General features: G+C 37.9%; 2 protein-coding genes across 2 annotated transcripts; both read right to left on the reverse strand.

Annotated features, from left to right (window-relative positions):
* Positions 1-1419: 1419 nt before the first annotated feature.
* LOC146682546 (class I histocompatibility antigen, F10 alpha chain-like) lies at positions 1420-11175 on the reverse strand. Its single transcript, XM_085446240.1, has 8 exons — positions 11099-11175; positions 8657-8917; positions 5580-5858; positions 4465-4764; positions 2654-2749; positions 2404-2421; positions 2209-2260; positions 1420-2036 (listed from the first exon to the last, which is right to left on the reverse strand). The coding sequence occupies exons 1-7, from the start codon at positions 11148-11150 to the stop codon at positions 2241-2243; spliced, it is 1026 nt and encodes a 341-aa protein (XP_085302366.1). The 5' UTR covers positions 11151-11175; the 3' UTR covers positions 1420-2036; positions 2209-2240.
* Positions 11176-14074: 2899 nt separating this feature from the next.
* Positions 14075-17347, reverse strand: LOC146682547 (uncharacterized). Its single transcript, XM_085446335.1, has 3 exons — positions 16441-17347; positions 16146-16235; positions 14075-15203 (listed from the first exon to the last, which is right to left on the reverse strand). The coding sequence occupies exons 1-3, from the start codon at positions 16696-16698 to the stop codon at positions 14886-14888; spliced, it is 666 nt and encodes a 221-aa protein (XP_085302461.1). The 5' UTR covers positions 16699-17347; the 3' UTR covers positions 14075-14885.
* Positions 17348-19061: the final 1714 nt, after the last annotated feature.

Raw genomic sequence — 19061 nt, forward strand, 5'->3', positions numbered from 1 at the left:
TTCTGGGAAAGTCTTCCTGTTCTTGAGTGTAACCAGTGTTTTGTACCATGTTGTAAACTCTCTGTATTTACATTAAATAATGGTTCTCATGACTGTAGACCATGACAATGACATACATACTCATCCAGTGTTACTGGCTTCTTTCTTGTAACCATGTAAATAATTCTGCCATCATTCACTTTAGTTGTCTTCTGTGGTCTTTCAGGCCTTTTGTTGTTGCCGAGCTGGTCAGTGCATTCATTCTTTTTAATAATCCATCCATCTTCTTCCACTTTATCCGGGGCCGGGTCGCGGGGTCAGCAGCCTAAGCAGAGAAGCCCAGACCTCGCTCTCCCCAGCCACCTCCTCTATCTTATCCTGGGGCATTCCAAGGAGTTCCCAGGCCAGCCGAGAGATATAATCTCTCCAGCATGCCCTTTTTAATAATGCACCGGATTATTGATTTGGCCACTTGTGCGTTTTTGCTCTCTCTAAAACGTTTATTTGGGTTTCTCAGCCTAGTAAAGTCGCCATAACTTGCACCAACATCTTTTTGTGCTCACATTTAAAATTGGAGTTATATTATCCATGCTTAAATAAAAGCTAATCAAAAAAACAGTAGTTTGACTTTTCAGTACACTGCAGACCAGCTCCCACCAGGAACAAACCTGACAACAATCTGCTGGCAAAGCTAAAGCTACATGATTGTGTGTGGAGCAGAAACAACTAAGAACAGCTGCGGCTAAACACACACCTCAGGGCATGGTCATGTAAAGTTAACACTTCTTTTGAGAAGATTTTTAAGCCAGTTGTTGGACAGTCACATCAGCAGGTGGAGTTTTCTAACTTCCAGGAGGATCAATGTTTCTTGGATTATAACCTGCGTTGTTGCAGCATCTGCTCTTCATGTGAAACATCCAGCACACAGAGCAGCTGTCTCAAGTAGATCCAGTGACATCTCCACCGAACTTCTAGTATGAACGACGGCCTCCAAGAGTTTTGCTCTTTAAAATGTCTGAGTTCTCACCCTCCTCTGACGTATCACTTTCATGTAGGACTCATGGCAAATATTAAGTGAATGAAGTTTCATTTATTAAAATTGCACAAGTGGAATTGGATGCTTTTGACTGGAATTCCCTGAGATCCCGAAAACGTTATATTTTTTAAAGGACTAACCAAAGTAGATGCAGAAAACAACGATGTGACAAAATCATTAGAAAAATTTAATGATTTTTTTAAAAGGGAAAAACTGTGAGATATGACAAAAAATTACACCACTGTGGTCTAAAAGAATCTCAGTCAGTAGGATTCAGTTTAAACATGTCCTCAGTTGCCTGATAAAATGATTAAATAATAATAATTAAATAAATAAATATAACATAGAATCCCTCCACTGTTTACTGTTCCACGAATGATTTTATATATAAAATCTGTACAAGTTCTGAATATTATATCATTAATATCATTAATATCATTAATATCATTGTGCAAGGAGTTCATTAATAATCCCAGCTCTATGATGTCTGTAATCACAGAGCTTAACAAAATGTGTCAAATAAATTAATTTGAAGGAGAACGTTCTTGAAAAGAAACTCTTAACATTATAAAGTTTATAAATTATAACAGATCCAAAACAAAATGACAAAAGAAGCATAAAAAGAAAAAAGGAACCAGCTTCTCATCATAGACAAATGTCCCAAAAATGTCCTTGTGTTTAAATAATTTAGGATCTACATCTGTGAATGTTGCAATTTCTGAGTGAAAAACACAAAATGACTGATTCTGTTCATCTGGACGAAGCGTTTTCAGTGGGAGAAACGTTTCGTCGCTCATTCAAGTGACTTGTAAACTTATAACCTTATAAACAGAACATTTGCATAATGACTGGAATTAGCACCACTGACTAGCAATGGGCCACAAGGTCAGTTTTATGATTGCAATTAAGTCATGACCTTTGATCTGTAGTCACGAGCACCATTCACAGAGAGTCGGGGCTGCAATCACACCCTTAGGTCCTTCCTCAGTTCAGAGATGGTTGTCTACTCTTTACTGCTCTCCTGTCAGAACAGAAATATTGAGTCTGTTTAATGCAGTCATTCATTTTTTGCTTCATACTTTTTGGATTTGGAACATTTATTTTACATTTATAGACATTTATATAATAATAAATAATATTTAAAAGTTTTTAGAGATGATATTAAATAGTGTAGTTTGGTGTGCTGTACTTACATTAGGATTTAATTACTTTTGAGTCTGAATCTTCAAGTCACAGTATCAGAAGCTTAAAAAGAAGAATTATATTTTCAGATGAATAACAACATTAGTTATTTCTGTCAAGCTGACGTCAGTGACTCTACAAGTCTTTTTATATTCAGTACACAAATCACATCCAAATATCTTTAAACACATTTAAAAAATACTTACAGTTTGCACGATTAAACCCTGAAAACAGACATTACCACAGTTATTTATTTAGAAATTAATCAGACAATAAGTATTTTACATAATTTAATTAGTAAGTGCTATCTAAATTATTAAATATTCCCAATTTATGATTTTTTATATCGGAACAGGGCATGAATTATATTAATTTATTAGAATATTAATACCAAAAAAAGTAAATATTTTACATGAATATCATTCATAACGCATAAAAATATATTTTGCTCATTACCATTTTCTCGTAACTTGAAATAGATTCCGATACAGACGGCCAGGAGAAGAACCGCAAGACCTCCGATAACACCACCAACATGAAACCCTGAAGGACCTGAAACCACAATATTTACAATATTTCTCTCACAGACCAGTGAGTAATCAGACTATGTTCATTACATTTACATGACATTAGTCCTTTGATTATTTTAAAAGTATTGCAGGACTTAAACAACCTGATATGTTCTCAGTATAGATCAGTGAATAATGAGTTTTAGGATGAGTTTAGTCAGAATAACTGAATCACAGTTACTGTTTGATTCTCAGCAGATACATCATAATGACTGACCCAGTGAAAACTGTGTTACAACTAGGGATGGGGTTCTGACATAAACGGTAGTAACCAGACCGAAAAGCAGCGCACATTTCGGTGCTTTATTTCGGTGCTTTTTTTTCCTGAGCTGTGATACACTTCTAGCCAATCATTTTACGTTTCCGAGGATAGTAGGCGGGCCCAGGTACGTACGTTCTTTTAGAGCAGAGCTACAGATTAAAATGCCCAAGGCGAAGCGGTCAAAAGTCTGGCTGTACTTCACAGCAAAAGATGCAAACTCAGCAGCCTGCAACAAGCGCTTTAAGGTGATACTGTGATACTGTCAAAGGAGGTAACACCTCAAATCCGATGAAACACCTGGCGACGCATAGCGTTTTTTTTAAAAGCCCAGAAATGGACCGTATTTGATAGCTTGCTGCGAGAACTCACACCGAGCACATCTACTGCGGGTGTGGTGCCTGTTATCGGACCCGGAGTTAGCAACATCCCCCAAAAACCCGAAGAGGAGAGTCCTGGCCCCTAGCCCTGCCAGTGTAGCAGAAATGATGACGGATGATGATGCAGCAGCAGCCGTTCTTCTCTGCGTGAGTAGCTTAATGTTGTTCGTGTGTAATTTACGTTGAGTAGGCTAACCACGTTATTACATTAATGCAGTAAGGTGAACTAGCAAACATCATCATAGCTACATGCGGCTGTCTTCTTGTTTGATGGCAGATTCTCCCTTCACCCTGGCCAAAAAGGCTAAAATGACCAAAGAAAAAGTGGAAAACAGTTAAACATGAGAGGTTTTTGGACAAAGTTTGTGTTTTTTCCATTGTTTAAGCACTGCTTCCAGCCAAGAGTGATACCATATATGACCCATAGCTGCAGAAAAGGCTAACATTGTTATCTTTTTACAAAAAAACAGCTGAACATGAGAGGTTTTTGGACCAATTTTGTGTTCTCCATTCTTTAAGCACCGGTTTGAGCACCGTTTAAGCACCGGCACCATTTCAAAAGTACAGGTTTGGCACCAGTATCGGATAAAACCTAAACGATACCCATCCCTAGTTACAATACTGCATATATTTTTTCATGCTGTGAGAAAACAAGTTATACATAAACATCATGGAAAGTTGATCCTTTATGTAAAATATCAGCATCAGATCTAACCTGTGCACAGTTTAGGATCCTTTGTGAACTTGATGAGAAACATACTGTGAAAATACTAAAATACACAAATGTAAAAAATAAAAATAACATTTTCCCAAAATGCATAGTGAGAATTACAAAATAAAGCTGTGTATATATTATTGGATCTTGACCTTTTGTCCCATTAACTCTGAAATTATTTATTTAAATCAGATTGTAATTAAATGGCTGATTAGTTTTTGTGACCATTTACTGAACCACTGTGGTGATGACAGGTTACAGTGTACATGGAATAACAAAACAGGCCAGAAGAAAGATAAATATATTTTTAAAGATTAATAATCTCCCTTTGAATTCAGTCTTACCTGTATTGGTCTTGATTTTTGTTTTGTCCAGTTTGGTGACGATCTCCTTGTTGACGCCACTGAACTGAAACACACATTCGTGCCTCTCCCAGTCTTCAGGTTTGACTGATGAAAGTTTCAGATCAACACTCATCTGGAAGGTCACATTGTTGGGGAGGATCTCTCCTTTGTGCACACCCTCATGAAGCTCCTCTCCATCTTTCCTCCAGAACATCTCAGCTACGTTAGGAAAAAATCCCGTAGCGTGGCAGCTGATGGGAGAGGAGGGCGTCTTCTGGAGGAGAGACACTGAGGGAGGAACTAAAGAGTAAAGAGGTTTTTAGTTTGTTATGTCTTATTAACTGTACTTTAATATTACTGTTTCTGTTGTCATAGGGAAAAAGACAAGGAACACCCCAGATATGATGGATAGATAGGCTGCCAGAAGCCAAGTGTGTCCACAAAGTTCATACTAGAAAGTGTAATGTTCAGACAAGTTCTTTATTTAGGCTGATAAGAGCCTAAGAAGAACAAAAAAAAGAAAGAGTACTAAGAATACAACGAGGACACCAAAAATTAGTAAGGAATAAAGAGTTCCCAGAAACAGTACAAGACGATAAACAATAAACACAACAGAAACTGGAACTAAATTCAGGGTAGAAAACATGAAGGAAACACACAAAGATGAAAACTTAAAAAAAGCCGACTAAGAATCAAACTGAAGACATTTAATAATAAACAGAATTTGAAAGACCTTCTGGGTCAAAGACCCAGGACCATGACAGTTTATCCAACATAAGCTGCTCTGCAACCCTGGAGCCGATCCTAGCTGTCAATGTGTAAGAGGTGGACAGCTCACCAGTGTATCACGAGAGTGCAGAGTAATAAGGAAGAGATGGAAACTGAAAATAAAAGCATGAAATGAAACTAAGAATCTTAATAGAAAGGACTAAGATGATGTTAGTAGAAAAACAAAGAACAAATAGTCATGAATGTAAAAAACAAAACACAGTGGTAAATATATAGTGAAGAGAGGTGATGAGAAAAATTAGAAAACTTTTTTTTAAAATTATTATGGACACCGACATTGAGTCATATGAATATTGTGTCCATTGCTCTAAATCTGGTGATTTTACCTGTTTTCATCAGAGATTTCCTCCCAGAGTTCACAAAGTTCTTCAGTTTGTCAACACACTCCTGTGTGAGGAAGTACTTCTTGTATAATATGCGAGTTTTGTCTCTGTCCCAGTTATGTTTGGTTATAACAGCCTGAGGTGCTGAAGCAATATATGTCTCTGTCTTCAGGTCAAATGCAACATAATCTTTTCCATCATAACCAAGTATCTCAAATCCAGTCACCTCTTCTGTGTCTTCGTTCCACTCACAGCCGTACATCCACTGCAAAATGTGAACACCTGAAAGATAAAGAACTGTAGTAAATGAGAGATATTCGATCTTTAGATGCTGTTCAGCAGACAGCAAACCTCAAACTGTTGTAAAGAATCAGTCCTTTTTATTCAATGTTAAGAGAGCCTCAGTGTTTTTAATATAGACAAAAAAGCACTGAGCTACCCTATGTAAGGAATAATCAAAGACACACAACAAAACACATCCTTTTTATGAAGTCAGCACATCAAATCAGTGTTTCTGGAGCTGCTATTTAGTCCACAAGACACTCAAAACACCTCTGAGAGAGCATGCTCTTGGCAACTGGACACTCTAACGTTTGCTTTAATTGTTTTGATGCATACTCAATCAGCCAGGTGATGAAATTATTTCAGTGTTTTCCGTGGAAGAAACATTTCTTCCAGATGAACAGAATTAACTTTTTAGGTCTTGCTTTAATTAACTGTGTATAAAGATTCACTGTGGTCTGGGTCAAAGGAACCCAGCAGCAAACCCTTTTCTTTCCCATCATTATCTTAGCTGCATTCCTACAGCCACCACAACCAATTTTAGGGTTTTGCCACCTGCTAAATCCCATTTCAACCCAGTCTCTACTCTTTTTCCTGCTTGGAGGCAAAGTCATCCTCTACAATGTAAGAACAGAAAATAGAGATATTTTTAAGTTTCTCTTCTTTTTCTCTGCTCATTTTTTACTTGACTCATTCAAGCTAAGTGCATTTATTAGAATAAAATTTTAAACTAAAGTTTGTTTCTCATTTATTAATATTATTTTATTATTACATTAATATAACACAATGTTCAGGTAGCTTTGCACAAAAATAGAAATGTTCTCCAAAGACCTGCTTTTTTACTTTCTTACTTTAAGTACATTTCACAGTCTTTACGTTTTTACTTTTACTGGAGTATTTTTAACACTCGTATCTGTACTTCTACTTAAGTACTGAATGTCTGTACTTTTGCCACCTCTGCCACAGAGACCCTTAACTGTTATCACCTTTGTGTTAACATTATAATATCAAAATTTAGCTGAATTTTCAAATTCATGCTATGGCTGCACCAGTGAAAATTCACAACAAACCCATCAATCATAGAACATAGAACATGCCCTGAAAGCACACTTGGGTTACACAGGTGGACAATGATCTAAAACATACCAGTAAGTCTGCCACTGAATGGCTAAAACAAAACAAAAAAAATAACTAAAGGAAGGTTTTAGAGTGGTCTAATCAAAGTTTGGACTTAAATCTGATTGAGATACTTAAAGAGGTCATTTGTGCTCAAAACCCCTCCAATGTGACTGAGCAACAAACAAATGATTGATTCCAGTCGTTGCTGCCATTTAGGGATGGGAATCAAGAACACTGGTCCCAGTAATCCAATTTGGATTTGTTGGTCAGCTTACCTATTGATCCTGCCAGTTGGTTTCATTTGCACTTGTGCTACAATCAGCTGATTTCAGTGTGTAGGAGGAAGAAAATGGCAGCCTGCAGAATGGATATGGACAATCTTTTTTTTTTTTTTGCACAAAAGGACGTGTGTGATGGTAAAGTGCAAACTGCCTCCAGGACAGAAACAACTGCATTATGCTGCTAACACAATTTCAGCTCTTTGCAAGCATCTGCATGGACACCATGCTAATGCTAAGCTAGCCAGACAGCATGCTAACGCTAAGCTGTCCAAGATGTTAAAGCTGAATGCAGAACTCAGCCAGAGCCTGAACTTCAACAGTTAACAAACTGGTGAGCAGTCAGACTGCAGCCCCGTTTTCTACCTGTTCATCTTTAGCAGAATCACCGTGACGATCACTTTGAAGTCGCTGTGTGCTGGTTTTCATCTTTACTTTGTGTTCATGCCCAAATTACTAAGACAAAGATCACGTGTGTGTTGTCATTAGGATAGTGATTTGTGTTGGTGTGTGACTGTAACCTATAGGTTTATACTATTAACTGATTATTATATGACAGCATGTTTCAGAACATTTTACAGAGTAACACGAATGGACTGTAACAAGTAGTATAACAAATTACTTTCTCCTGTGAGTAATTAAATAATGTACTGCATTACTGTGTAATATGTGTAATACATTACTTTTTAAATAAGGACCACAACTCTGATCACAACAAATAGGTCAAATACCTCGAACATGCACAAACAGTTCACCACACAGCCTGCAATGAATTTGTATGACTGGAATATCTTTGAGAACCCAATGAGAATCGATAAGGAACTGAACTGATAAGTGATATCAATGATAAAATCAGAATCACTACATTCTCATCAAATCCCCTCCTTCCTGCCAAGGATTGCACAACCAGTTATCCAGTTTAGGAGACAATGACTTTTTCAGGGTCGTAGCTTTTTCCCCCCTTAATATATGAAATCATCATTAAAACTGCAGTTGTATTTGCTCGGCTTATCTTTGTTTAATATTAAAATTTGCTTGATGATGTGAAACATGTAAGTGTGAAGAATATGCAAAAACAAAAAAATCAGGAAGTGTGGATTGTGTACACACACAAACACACACACATATACACACACATCAGCACTACATAACATTATATCTTCCTGAGAATCAGCCTGTCCATTTATGTCCTCTCCAATGGACATTTGTTTTTGATCTATATTTTTTTACTTATTTGAGCTGCCCCACTAAGTCCTGATGCTCTTAATAGAGGACATCATGTGCTTTCCATTGATATCTCATGTGTTTAAGTGGCCTCATTTAGCTCCAAAAGGGAAAGGAAATCACCAAAAAAGTTATTTTATCTCAGGAGGATCTTTAGGTTTCAGTGTTTTTACTCACCGCTAGTCTGATTCAAACGCTCCATTAGCCAGACGACGTGTGCTTTGATCGCTTGCTCATTGCGTATGTTTCTCTGTCTCTCTCTTTCCCAATATTCAGGATCTACAGTTTTCTCAATCCACTCAGTCTTGGGTACCATCTTCTTCAAGCTGCTCTTATAATGCACAAACTCCTGACCATTTACAAATATGACTTCAGTTAACTCAGGAGATTCATTCCAACCAGTGGCTGCAGTCTCAATGTATGTCATAGTGTGTCGCTCTGAAACAAACAAACAAAAAGCAAGTTGCCTTCAAGTTAAATTTGTACTTAAATATTTCTGACTAATAATTACCATTCAGCTGGGAAAAATGCAACAAGATGCATTCAAACACTCTGAGAAACATTTCAGACAACACATATTCTTTTGTTGTTAAAGTGGATATAAAACTGCACATATAAAGACTAGTAATTTTCATCACGGAGTTCTCAAAAACTGACATAGATGTAACTGTCTGTGGAGCTGGATTTAAGCAATAAGCGCTTAAAGTTAAACTTTTTGGATCATGTTTAGCTGTACCTTTTTGCCAGCACAGAACGTGACATCACTGAGTTGGTTGGTCGGTTGCTGCTTACATTAGTTTATATTAGCTAACTAATGAACCAGTAATTCAGTGGGAAACAAGTGGAATAAAAATAAAAAATAAAATAAAACTGATAGAGATTATCATTAAAATTAAGTGAACACATCCAGAGGATAGCCACACTAACACCAACAGGTGAATCTGAGAGATTTTGTAGGTCACTTTAGATCTCTAAGTCAGCTTTTGGTGGGACTCAACTGAGGTGTCAGTCAGTTGTCTCCTCATTGCTCTCTATTTAGCTACAGAGCAAGTGTTCCAAGACATCCACCAGTGGAGACTGTGTACCAGTATGAACCAGCAGATGCCTTTACAAAAAAGGGTGTGAAGTTTAAAACAAACATAAATCTGGGTTTTACTTCTTTCATTTCCCCTCCACCTTTATTATCCTATGATCACTGGACTGATGTTCTACTGATAAGGCTCAAGGACAGTTGGCCATCCACAGTGACCGGTTGCGGGTGAAGGAAGGGAGACAGGACAAAGGAATGCTGTGGAAGAGATCCAGAGATTAATAATAACTGATAATAAATGTAGAGAGGTGTATAAATACATAGAGTGAAAAGAGATAAGTGAAGAAGAAACACTCAGTGCATCATGGGAAGCGCCCAGCAGCTTAACCCTATTGCTGCATAACTAAAGTAGGATTAGTTAGGTATCTGTCTCCTGGATCCAAGTTGGGAGCTGTTTCCACACCAAGGCAGACATTTTGAGAACAACTTTGCCAAAAGTGTGGCATTGAGAAAAGTCACACCATCCCTCACCATCCAGTTGGTAATGGTCAGTGTGAGGAATTTAATCACACTGTGCACAGTGTACTATGCACCCTTCCTTCCACAGAGAAAAGAGACTGTCTCTGTTTTCTACCACAGGTTACCACATCAGTTGCCTGATAAGTCACCATTTTTCTTGATTTTTAGATCAATTGCCTGTTACGAAGGATTCATGAGCCTGTGGGCGGCAGCACTCATGACTGGATTGTGGAACACCAGACCCAGTGTAGCCATAGGTTTTAAAGGTGTCACTAAAACACTGCAGCTAACACGCTGATCAGCATGTAAGGAATCATCTAAATTCCCCTGCAAGACAGTTTACCTTAAAGGGTTGGCATTAGAGACCAAATTTGGTTGCAGATGGCCGAGGTGGTCACAGGTATGTAAAAAATTAGGTTGGAGCACATCTGGGGATTCCTTTTCTGTTGTAGTGTGACGACCCTGGTGCTCATGGACCAGATTCACTTCCCCTGGTGGTTGTTTTGCTGTTTAATGCTTATTGGTGGTAATTAGGATGGGAGCTGTAATTTGGAGTCTGGTGGAAACTCAATAACACTTTTTCCTCCGTTTTGTTAATTCAACTATATCATCTTTCATATCTGTTTCTATAACTGGGTTTATTGGCATCTGTGGAGAATTGAATTGTACAGGGAAACATGTTTCTTTACTGTGCGTATGACAATAAACACTGAACTTGTAAGAGATGGGAAGGTATGCTGCGTTTTGGATACATTAGACTTCATCACACAGAGAGTCGCAGGAAGTCGCTAAACACAGAGACAGGTCAGTACTGTCATCCTGACATCTTGCAGATGAGCAAACTACATCAGCGCTACTTAACGCCTCTCACAGAGAGAGGAGGAAAAGCAGCAACGACCTCGTGCTAATGAGCAAAGACGCATCTCTGGTATGTACCGGATACCACGACCCACAGCGATCTATACCATTACGTCGCTGTGCTCTGCGAAGGGTTTTCTGAAAGTAAACATGAAAACTTTGAAAGCACCGCGGATTAGGAGCCATAAGACACACAGACTGAGCTTGTTTACCTGCTGCTGTGCTGTATGTTCCCACGACAACGAGAAAAATGAGTGTTTTCATTCTGGGTTGTAGCGATGAAACTGTGTTTTTTGTCTGCACCGAGCTCGGCAGTTATGACTCAAGTAGGAAGAATGTAAGAGGCGTGAACATCTGCCGTCTTCAGAGCCAATCAGAATTCTCCTTGAGCAAAACATCCTCTGAAGCTGTGACTGATAGTGAAACTAAAGTGTTTATTTATTTGCTTGATTGTTAATTTGTTTTACGGGTAAAATAATGAAACCTTCAGGCTTCATATGGGTATTATATACATCATAATATATATACTGGATCAGGTACATGGGTGGATATTGTAATGTGTAAGGAATCAGCAATTTATCTTGTTTCACAATCTCTGGCTGTTATTTGTAGCTGAAGGGAATAAATACAAATAGAATAAATACACAGCTGCTTAAGACTGAATGTATTCCTTATGTGTTGGAACTGGAGTCAACCAGTTCATTTGGAAGTCTGTGGCTGCCATAAATGCAGCTCACCACTTCATGTTACTGGTAGGGCCTTTCTGTGAGGCTTTGAAGCTTCTAATCTTTTTTTGGTAAAATCAGGAAGAAGCCCAAAGACATGCAGCTTGTGGGGACAGGTTAATTGGATAATCCAAATTGTCACTAGGTGTGAATGTGTGAATGAATGTGAGTGTGAATGGTTGTCTGTCCTTGTGTGTTAGCCCTGCGACAGACTGGCGACCTCTCCAGGGTGTACCCTGCCTCTCGCCCTATGACAGCTGGGATAGGCTCCAGCGCCCCCCGCGACCCTGAAAAGGATAAGCGGAAGCGAATGGATGGATGGATGGATGGATCAGGAAGAAGCCTCAAATACTTCATAAGCCCTCATTAGTTCATCTCTAGCTCCTATCCATCCCTCCATTCGCCTCATTTGTTATCATCCCATTCACAGCTGTACATCCATTGGAAAATGTGAATACCTGAAGGAAGAACAGAGAGAAAGACGGCAGCGAACCAGAGTGAGATCCAGCACCGTCTTATGTTAAAATAGAAACACACCAGTTAACAGAGGCCAAAACTCCTGACCTGCACCCAGTGCTGGAGGCCAACACAGTGTGGATTTTAGAGAGACTCTTGGAATAAAGAATAACACAGGTCAAATTCTCTGTCACCACAGCTGGACAGCACAAAAGCACCTCCACAGAAGGAGTAGAGTCCTGTTCAGCAGAGAGTTTTTAAATGGTGTCATTAAACCAGAGACCAGCAGGACCAGGACACTCTGAGTCCTCATCTAATCTTTAGATTTTAAATATATATTTAGTTCCTCTGTTATATTAAAGAATATTTTTGTTTGTTTTAATTATCCAGATAAAAATTTTACAGTGTAAATGCAAATTCCTTGTTGACAGTTTAACCAAAAGGCATTTCCAGTTGAAATTGGCTGATATATCCTCAGCATAACCATGTATAATATCCACAAAACTTAAAAAGAGGTTGTAAACCAACACTCATTTAGGTTTTGATGTTTGTAGCTGTTTGTAGGCTTTCTGCAAACAGCTACAAACAAACATCAGGGACCCAAACCAGCCCTCTCACGGCCTGTTCTCACTCCAGCATCTGGAAAGAGGAGACGGAGCATCAGCTGCAGAACCAGTAGGATGCTTGAAGACTTTGCACTAACAATCCTTATTTTAGATTTGTTATTACTGTATTTTATTTCTTTTACTGATCATTGTAGCGTAGAGGCTGATGAGAAGCAACATTTTGTTGAAGCCTTCGTACTTCTGTAAAAAAACAACAACAACAACAAAAAACAAACAAACTGCGAAATAAAAATAAACTTTGACTCTTGAATATGTGCAAGCCGAGAGTCTGTTTACAGCAACACCTGAGCCACCTGAGAGCAACACTATCTCTAAAGAACAGTTTCATTTTATGAAGCTTACCTGCAGACACAGACGCTGCCCAGTAAAGAAGCAGCATCATAAACGTCCTCATCTTCAATTCAATTCTCTCAACATAAGAAGAAAAAATTAATACAATCGTTTATTGTTTTAATTTTGCAACAAAATGAAACTACAGCCTCTGAGTCCGCACGCGCAGTGACTCCTCTCTGACCAATAGGAATTCAAAGCTGGATGCGCCTCACCAGTAACCAGGCAAAATGAGAGAACTGAGGTTTATTTATTTACTAATTTATTTTGGAAAGTGAAAAGCTTCAGGCAGAAACAAAGAGCTAGTAGCGCCTAATCTGTGATTTTGATCAGAGACCTAAAGTGACGTAGTGATTAAAGACACATACCAATCATGTATATTTGTGTCACAGCTGTTATCACATATTTTCTGAAGTTATTTGTACTTAATCATATTCTTACTAATGCCATTTTAAAAGTAGTTTAAATTATGCTCATGTTTACACAACTATGCAATTAACCTTGAGTTCCCAAAGCAATCCAGATACAATTATTCATCCACCCACAAATTTAGCTTGCAACCTATTCCACCTGATTTGGGACAAGAGATAAGGTACACTCTAACAGGTCTCGCCCAGAGAGAGAGAAAGAGCAAACCATACACTCTCACATCCACACACTCAAAAAAATCTGTTGTTGGATGAACACAATTTAATCATGGCACCCTTTTTGCACACAATTTAACCAAGTACAATAAACCCTTTTCGATCATGTCAAACCAACACATTTAGCATTTGGTGGTTTAATGTAATCAGATTACGTTGGATCAACATACTATACTTACATTGATTTGAAGTGATTTATTTAAGTATGTAGAGTGAAATTTGTTTTAATTCATTCTACACAATTTAAAAAGTTTAGGAAAACAGAATTAAATCTTGTTGTTTCAACAACTACTTTGTTAATCAAGGCAATGATTTCACTCATTTCAACCAAATTATTTCAATTAGATTTGTTTACATTTGTTACACATTTAGAAACCCACCACTTTACAAAAAAAGTCACAATCAGATTATGATAACATTATCTTTATTAACTGGATTTAGTGGACAATATAAAAGCTTACCATTTTTGTACACCTGCAAGCATATACTTCAAAAGGTAAAATGTTAGAATACTTATTTACATAGGTAATATGTTGGAACCAAAGCTTCCACAACTAAAAACAGATGCAAAATTTGCTCAATATATCGACTGCATTTTAAAAAATTAAACTAAAAGATAAAAATACATCTCCCACTTGGCAAGTTAAAACATGTGACAAAATCGAATTGTGTGAATTTGGAAAAATAAAATAAAATAATTAGAAATATTTTGGGGGCAATACAACAACAACAAAAAATTCCATAGGTGATGAAAATCTATATTTGTTTGGTGTATCTCATTGAAATAATTATTAGTTTGACCAATTTTTATATTTCTGTATTTATTTTTTTAATTTTGGTTGCAGTCCTCCACAGCTAGCAATATAGTTTTGCTGTGTTTTAAAACATGCTAGCAAGCAAAATGGAAACAATAATACAGTGAACTTAACAGGTGGCAGTGGTCTTAAACTTTACAGGACCTTGATACATAAACACAACATAGTACTTCTGTCAGTACTTCTGATCCATTTTGAGCCATCTATATAAGGACAAACAAAAATCATCTGCAGTGCTGTATAAAAGGTGAATTGCCCAACAGAGAGAATCCAAAAACTTAAAAAAAAAATGTTTTAAATGAAAGAAAAAAAATATAAACAACTCAAATATTAACATTATATATTGGAAATCACCATTGCACCAATGAACCATTCAAGACCTATCAGTCATTTTCAAGTGCTCTCACCCCATAAGCTTGTTTTTCAGAAACTGTACCTTTGAAGACAGCTTTTGTCCATCAAGATTTAAAAGTATCTTCTGGAGGACTTCAAAGGTGCATTTAAGTTCTGGTGGGTAGCTCAGGTTCAAACGGTATATGAGTCCAAGCAACAGAGCACATGCTTGTGCAATGTTACCCAAATCAGTGTTAGCCTCCACACCCTCAATCACGACACCAACGTCCTCTGGGTCATCTTCAGGTTCAGCACCCTCCTTCTGGATGACGTACACCCCCATCACAGTTTGCTCCATGCAGCTTTTTGCCTCGCTGTCCGTATCGTACATGAAAAAGTATAAGACAACAAAGTAAAATTTAAGAGATTGTTTAAACAACTGTTTCTATGCTGTTCATAAAATCCAAGTAGTCAAAGTAATAAACAGAAAATTACACCACTAAAGTAGTTGTTAGTAATTACTCCAATACATAAATTATAAAATACACCTCTCATGTCAAAAGAGGTGGCATAATTGACCTCTCACCGGCCCCTCCCCCGAAAGGGCCATTGTCCAATTACACATTATAGCAACCGTTACTGTGTCTGACAAACATTAACCTCAAGCAAGATGGAGAAGCGGTGTGCCCACCGATACGCCGAGAGATTGTGTCTGGAGGAGTTGTGTTCTTTCCATTCACAAAGTCAAAAACAACGTGAATGGATTAAACAGTGTGTATGGCCCCATTCCCAGGTAAATGTACCGAACATTATGAAGCATGTCTGCTCGCACATTCGGGTACCCATTGGTGCGCAGAGGAAACCATTTGTTTGTCGGACGTAGCAAGAGTAACTTAGGGGGACAGGACTCGAGAAAAGGCTAACTCAGCTGCTAAAATAAAACAGGTATAGAAGTGTTAGTACTAAACAGCTCAAAGTTCATAGACATTTCTATTTACAAATACTGATGACCATAACAATGAAAAAACAACAGGACTTGTTTTAATCCAAGTACAGATTCAAAAGCAATATAGTCTTGATGCATGTTAAATGCATTGTATGTTTGTGTATCAAGTTTAAGTAGGCATAAATTTCTTTCCTTCCAATACCAAATTCCAGAAATTCTTTATTGCAACGCTTAATACTGTTTGGTATTCAAGACATCCTTTCCCCAATACCAGGTGTCTTGTTGCTAATCTCAAAATTTTAATTTTAATGATTTGCATTTGAGGCAACGTCACAATTTGTATGAGAATGTTACAGACAACATGCTGTCACAATGGCTCACCAAGTACTCCTTTATTAACTTCTCATAGTCTTCGTTTAGGTGGATGCACAAAGACTTCAAGATGCATGCTCGTCTGGTATGGATGTTGTCATGCTGGAGAGGAGGAGGAGATAATATGAGCCAAAACCAGTCTGTTTTTCTTAAAGCTAGGGTAATCAGTTAACTTGCATAATTATTCTTTAGGTTAGAACCTGGCATGTACCACTTGTTAAGCAAACAAACAAAATTGACAACTTCATCTCCAAATAAAAGTTATTTTTGCTGCCTATGACAAAGTCTACTCAATCCTAATACAAACCTTGGAGATGGCAAGCATGAGACCTCTTATTTTCTTTCCACGTGTCCCTCCTTTGGTCAGAAAGATTTCCATTAAGCGTGGCGCGTATTGGTCAAGCTCGGCAAAGAAAGTAGATAGCAGAGGCTTTGTGGTGATTCGCAGAAACTCCTTCTCAATCTGCAATAGAGAACAAATACATTGATTAAAAACGCAACTGTATATTTCACTCACTTCACATCTAAGCTGACTAAAGCTGCTTTTAGAAGACCATGCAGACATCAGTGCTGTCTGTGTAGGACATGAATCAGTCTGTGTCAGATACTGAATTTGAAATTTCCACTAAAGTCACAAGTAAGAGGCAAGTGGAACCAAGATCTAGGCCATTTGCTTTTTGAAGTTTGCAAAGACTGCTAAATTGCACCAGTGGTAGTTCACTCTTTGCAACACAGTATGCTGTTCTAAACAGATTTTTCAGGTTTATTTTTAGTATATTATTTGCAATTGGTGTTTGTTCTGGGAAAGATATTGCAGACTGAGCAATAATCCATTTCTAATGGGGGCCTTTCTTAAAATGACTGGTCCCAGTAACAAAGGCGCTTGTCGACTCAGAAATCGAGGGAAAACCAACAACACACCCGGCAGAACATTATGTTATTTACACGGGTGCACATAAGTGGTCCGCATGTGCGCATTCGCTGTCAAAATAAAAGACGCGCAACAGATAAGAAGTTGCAACGCACGTTTGCATCCATATAAAAGGCACTGTTTTTGTCCGCTAGAGTGGGATTTTCACGGCACATTCTGCACCACATCTGTGTGTTCATCATTTGTTTGAAGCCAGCTCACCTCCTGCAATCACTTTTGCGAGAATACGCGCTTCTTTTGTGGTTCGGACTCCTTCTGACATTTCTTTGGAGGTGGAGGAAAACCAAAGCAATTGCTTAAAGGAGCTTCTTCGACATATTTAAGAGTTCTAAACAAATATGTCCTCCTCCAGAAAATCTTATGTATGCAAACACGCGTTGCAACTTCTTATCTTGTGCGCGTTTTTTATTTTGACAGCAAATACGCACTTGCGGACCACTTATGTGCAGCCCCGGTTATATAGCTCGTCATGTTGCAGCCACAGAAATTCTTTTGTCCATGAAACCATAAAGCTGCACTTTCTTTTTGCCTTATAGTCTGATTTGTCATAACTTTTCCGTTTTGTGGTAAGCTTTTCTTTGGCTGTCACTTCTTCACCCTGACCTGTCTTATTTGGCTAAGCAGAACTACAATTAATATCCTGCTGCTTTTACACACGCACTCACATAACACTCAGCGATTGTCTGCGCGATCAACCTCTCACATGTTTAAGCTGCGGGAGATTTCACTTGTCATGTTTGCATAGTAAGCTAACGATTGATAAGACGATGTCAGAGGAATTGGTGCACAAATTATCATCACTCACAGATCAGTGCTGTCGCTCTCTATACACAGGTCGCGCTATTGCAAAGTGAAAGCAAAAAACAAGCGCAAATTCAAACGCGATTTCAATATGTCACATATTGACAGTGGCTCACCGATGCCAATGACATAATTACCCAGCTACATTTCCGAAAGAATGCAGAAGCATTGACATATATTTTTCCTTCTTATGACAGCCCGACGGGCAGGGCAGAGATAGATTTTGGTAGCCCGACTGGAAAAATCGCTAGCCCTGGGACGTCGGGCTAGCCATTTTGCGAGCCCTGTACAGTGTTTCAATAATTGTACCTACTACTCTCCCTGATGGAACAACGCTTGCACTGCCACATACAAGTCACTGAAAGAAAAAAAGAAAAGCAGTTTTAAGGATAGTTTTATTGGCACCTTTTTTTCATTTTGATTAAATCATAAAACTATCATAAAAAATATATGATGGTAAAAGGCTTACCATGTATTAAAGAGGAGGCACAAACAATCAGAAAAAGGGGTCAGCTTTCTTTGTGGTGTTACTATGGTAAAGAAAACAGAAAAAATTATTTTATAAAAATTCCACAGTGGATTTTTTTTTACTTTGTTGCAAATGTATAAAAAAAATACAAATACATATAAATACCTCTTGCAATATAAAATTCACAGATAAATATCCAATCTGTTGCTAAATGTAATAGCAGTGTTTCACACTATGCAATAAAGATGCTGGTAGTTGCGGTAAAGGTCCCACAGGCAATTTTCATAACTATCCGCCATTGCCTTTTCCTCTGACCTCGTGTTTATGCTCTTTTTCCCATGCACTAGCATCAAGTCAATTCGAAGGATGCAGCCCCTGAATCTGGACACAGCTAATATTTAGCAAATCGCGCATGCTAGTTTAACTTGCATTACTGTGAGAGGCCGAATGCTTAAAATAAAAGGAGAGAGAAAGAAAGAAAGAAAGAAAAAATGCAAATGATAATAAAAAAAGTGAACAAAGACCATGTCTTGCAATAACCGTCATTTAAAACCAAAGTGAATGCTAACAGAGCTAGGTAGAAGTTCAATGAGACAACCATACTAGCTTTAGCTAACTTCATTTACTTTGAAAGTGAATTACAAACGTGTTAAATATTGAATTAAACATATCAATAACCGCTAAAAACACTATAAGACTAACTGCAAAAACGGGTAAAAAAAAAAAA

Source organism: Copadichromis virginalis, linkage group LG22, assembly GCF_057382275.1.
Source record: "Copadichromis virginalis isolate Kocher_CV1m ecotype Utaka linkage group LG22, C_Virginalis_male_GT1.1, whole genome shotgun sequence".
Taxonomy (NCBI): domain Eukaryota; kingdom Metazoa; phylum Chordata; class Actinopteri; order Cichliformes; family Cichlidae; genus Copadichromis; species Copadichromis virginalis.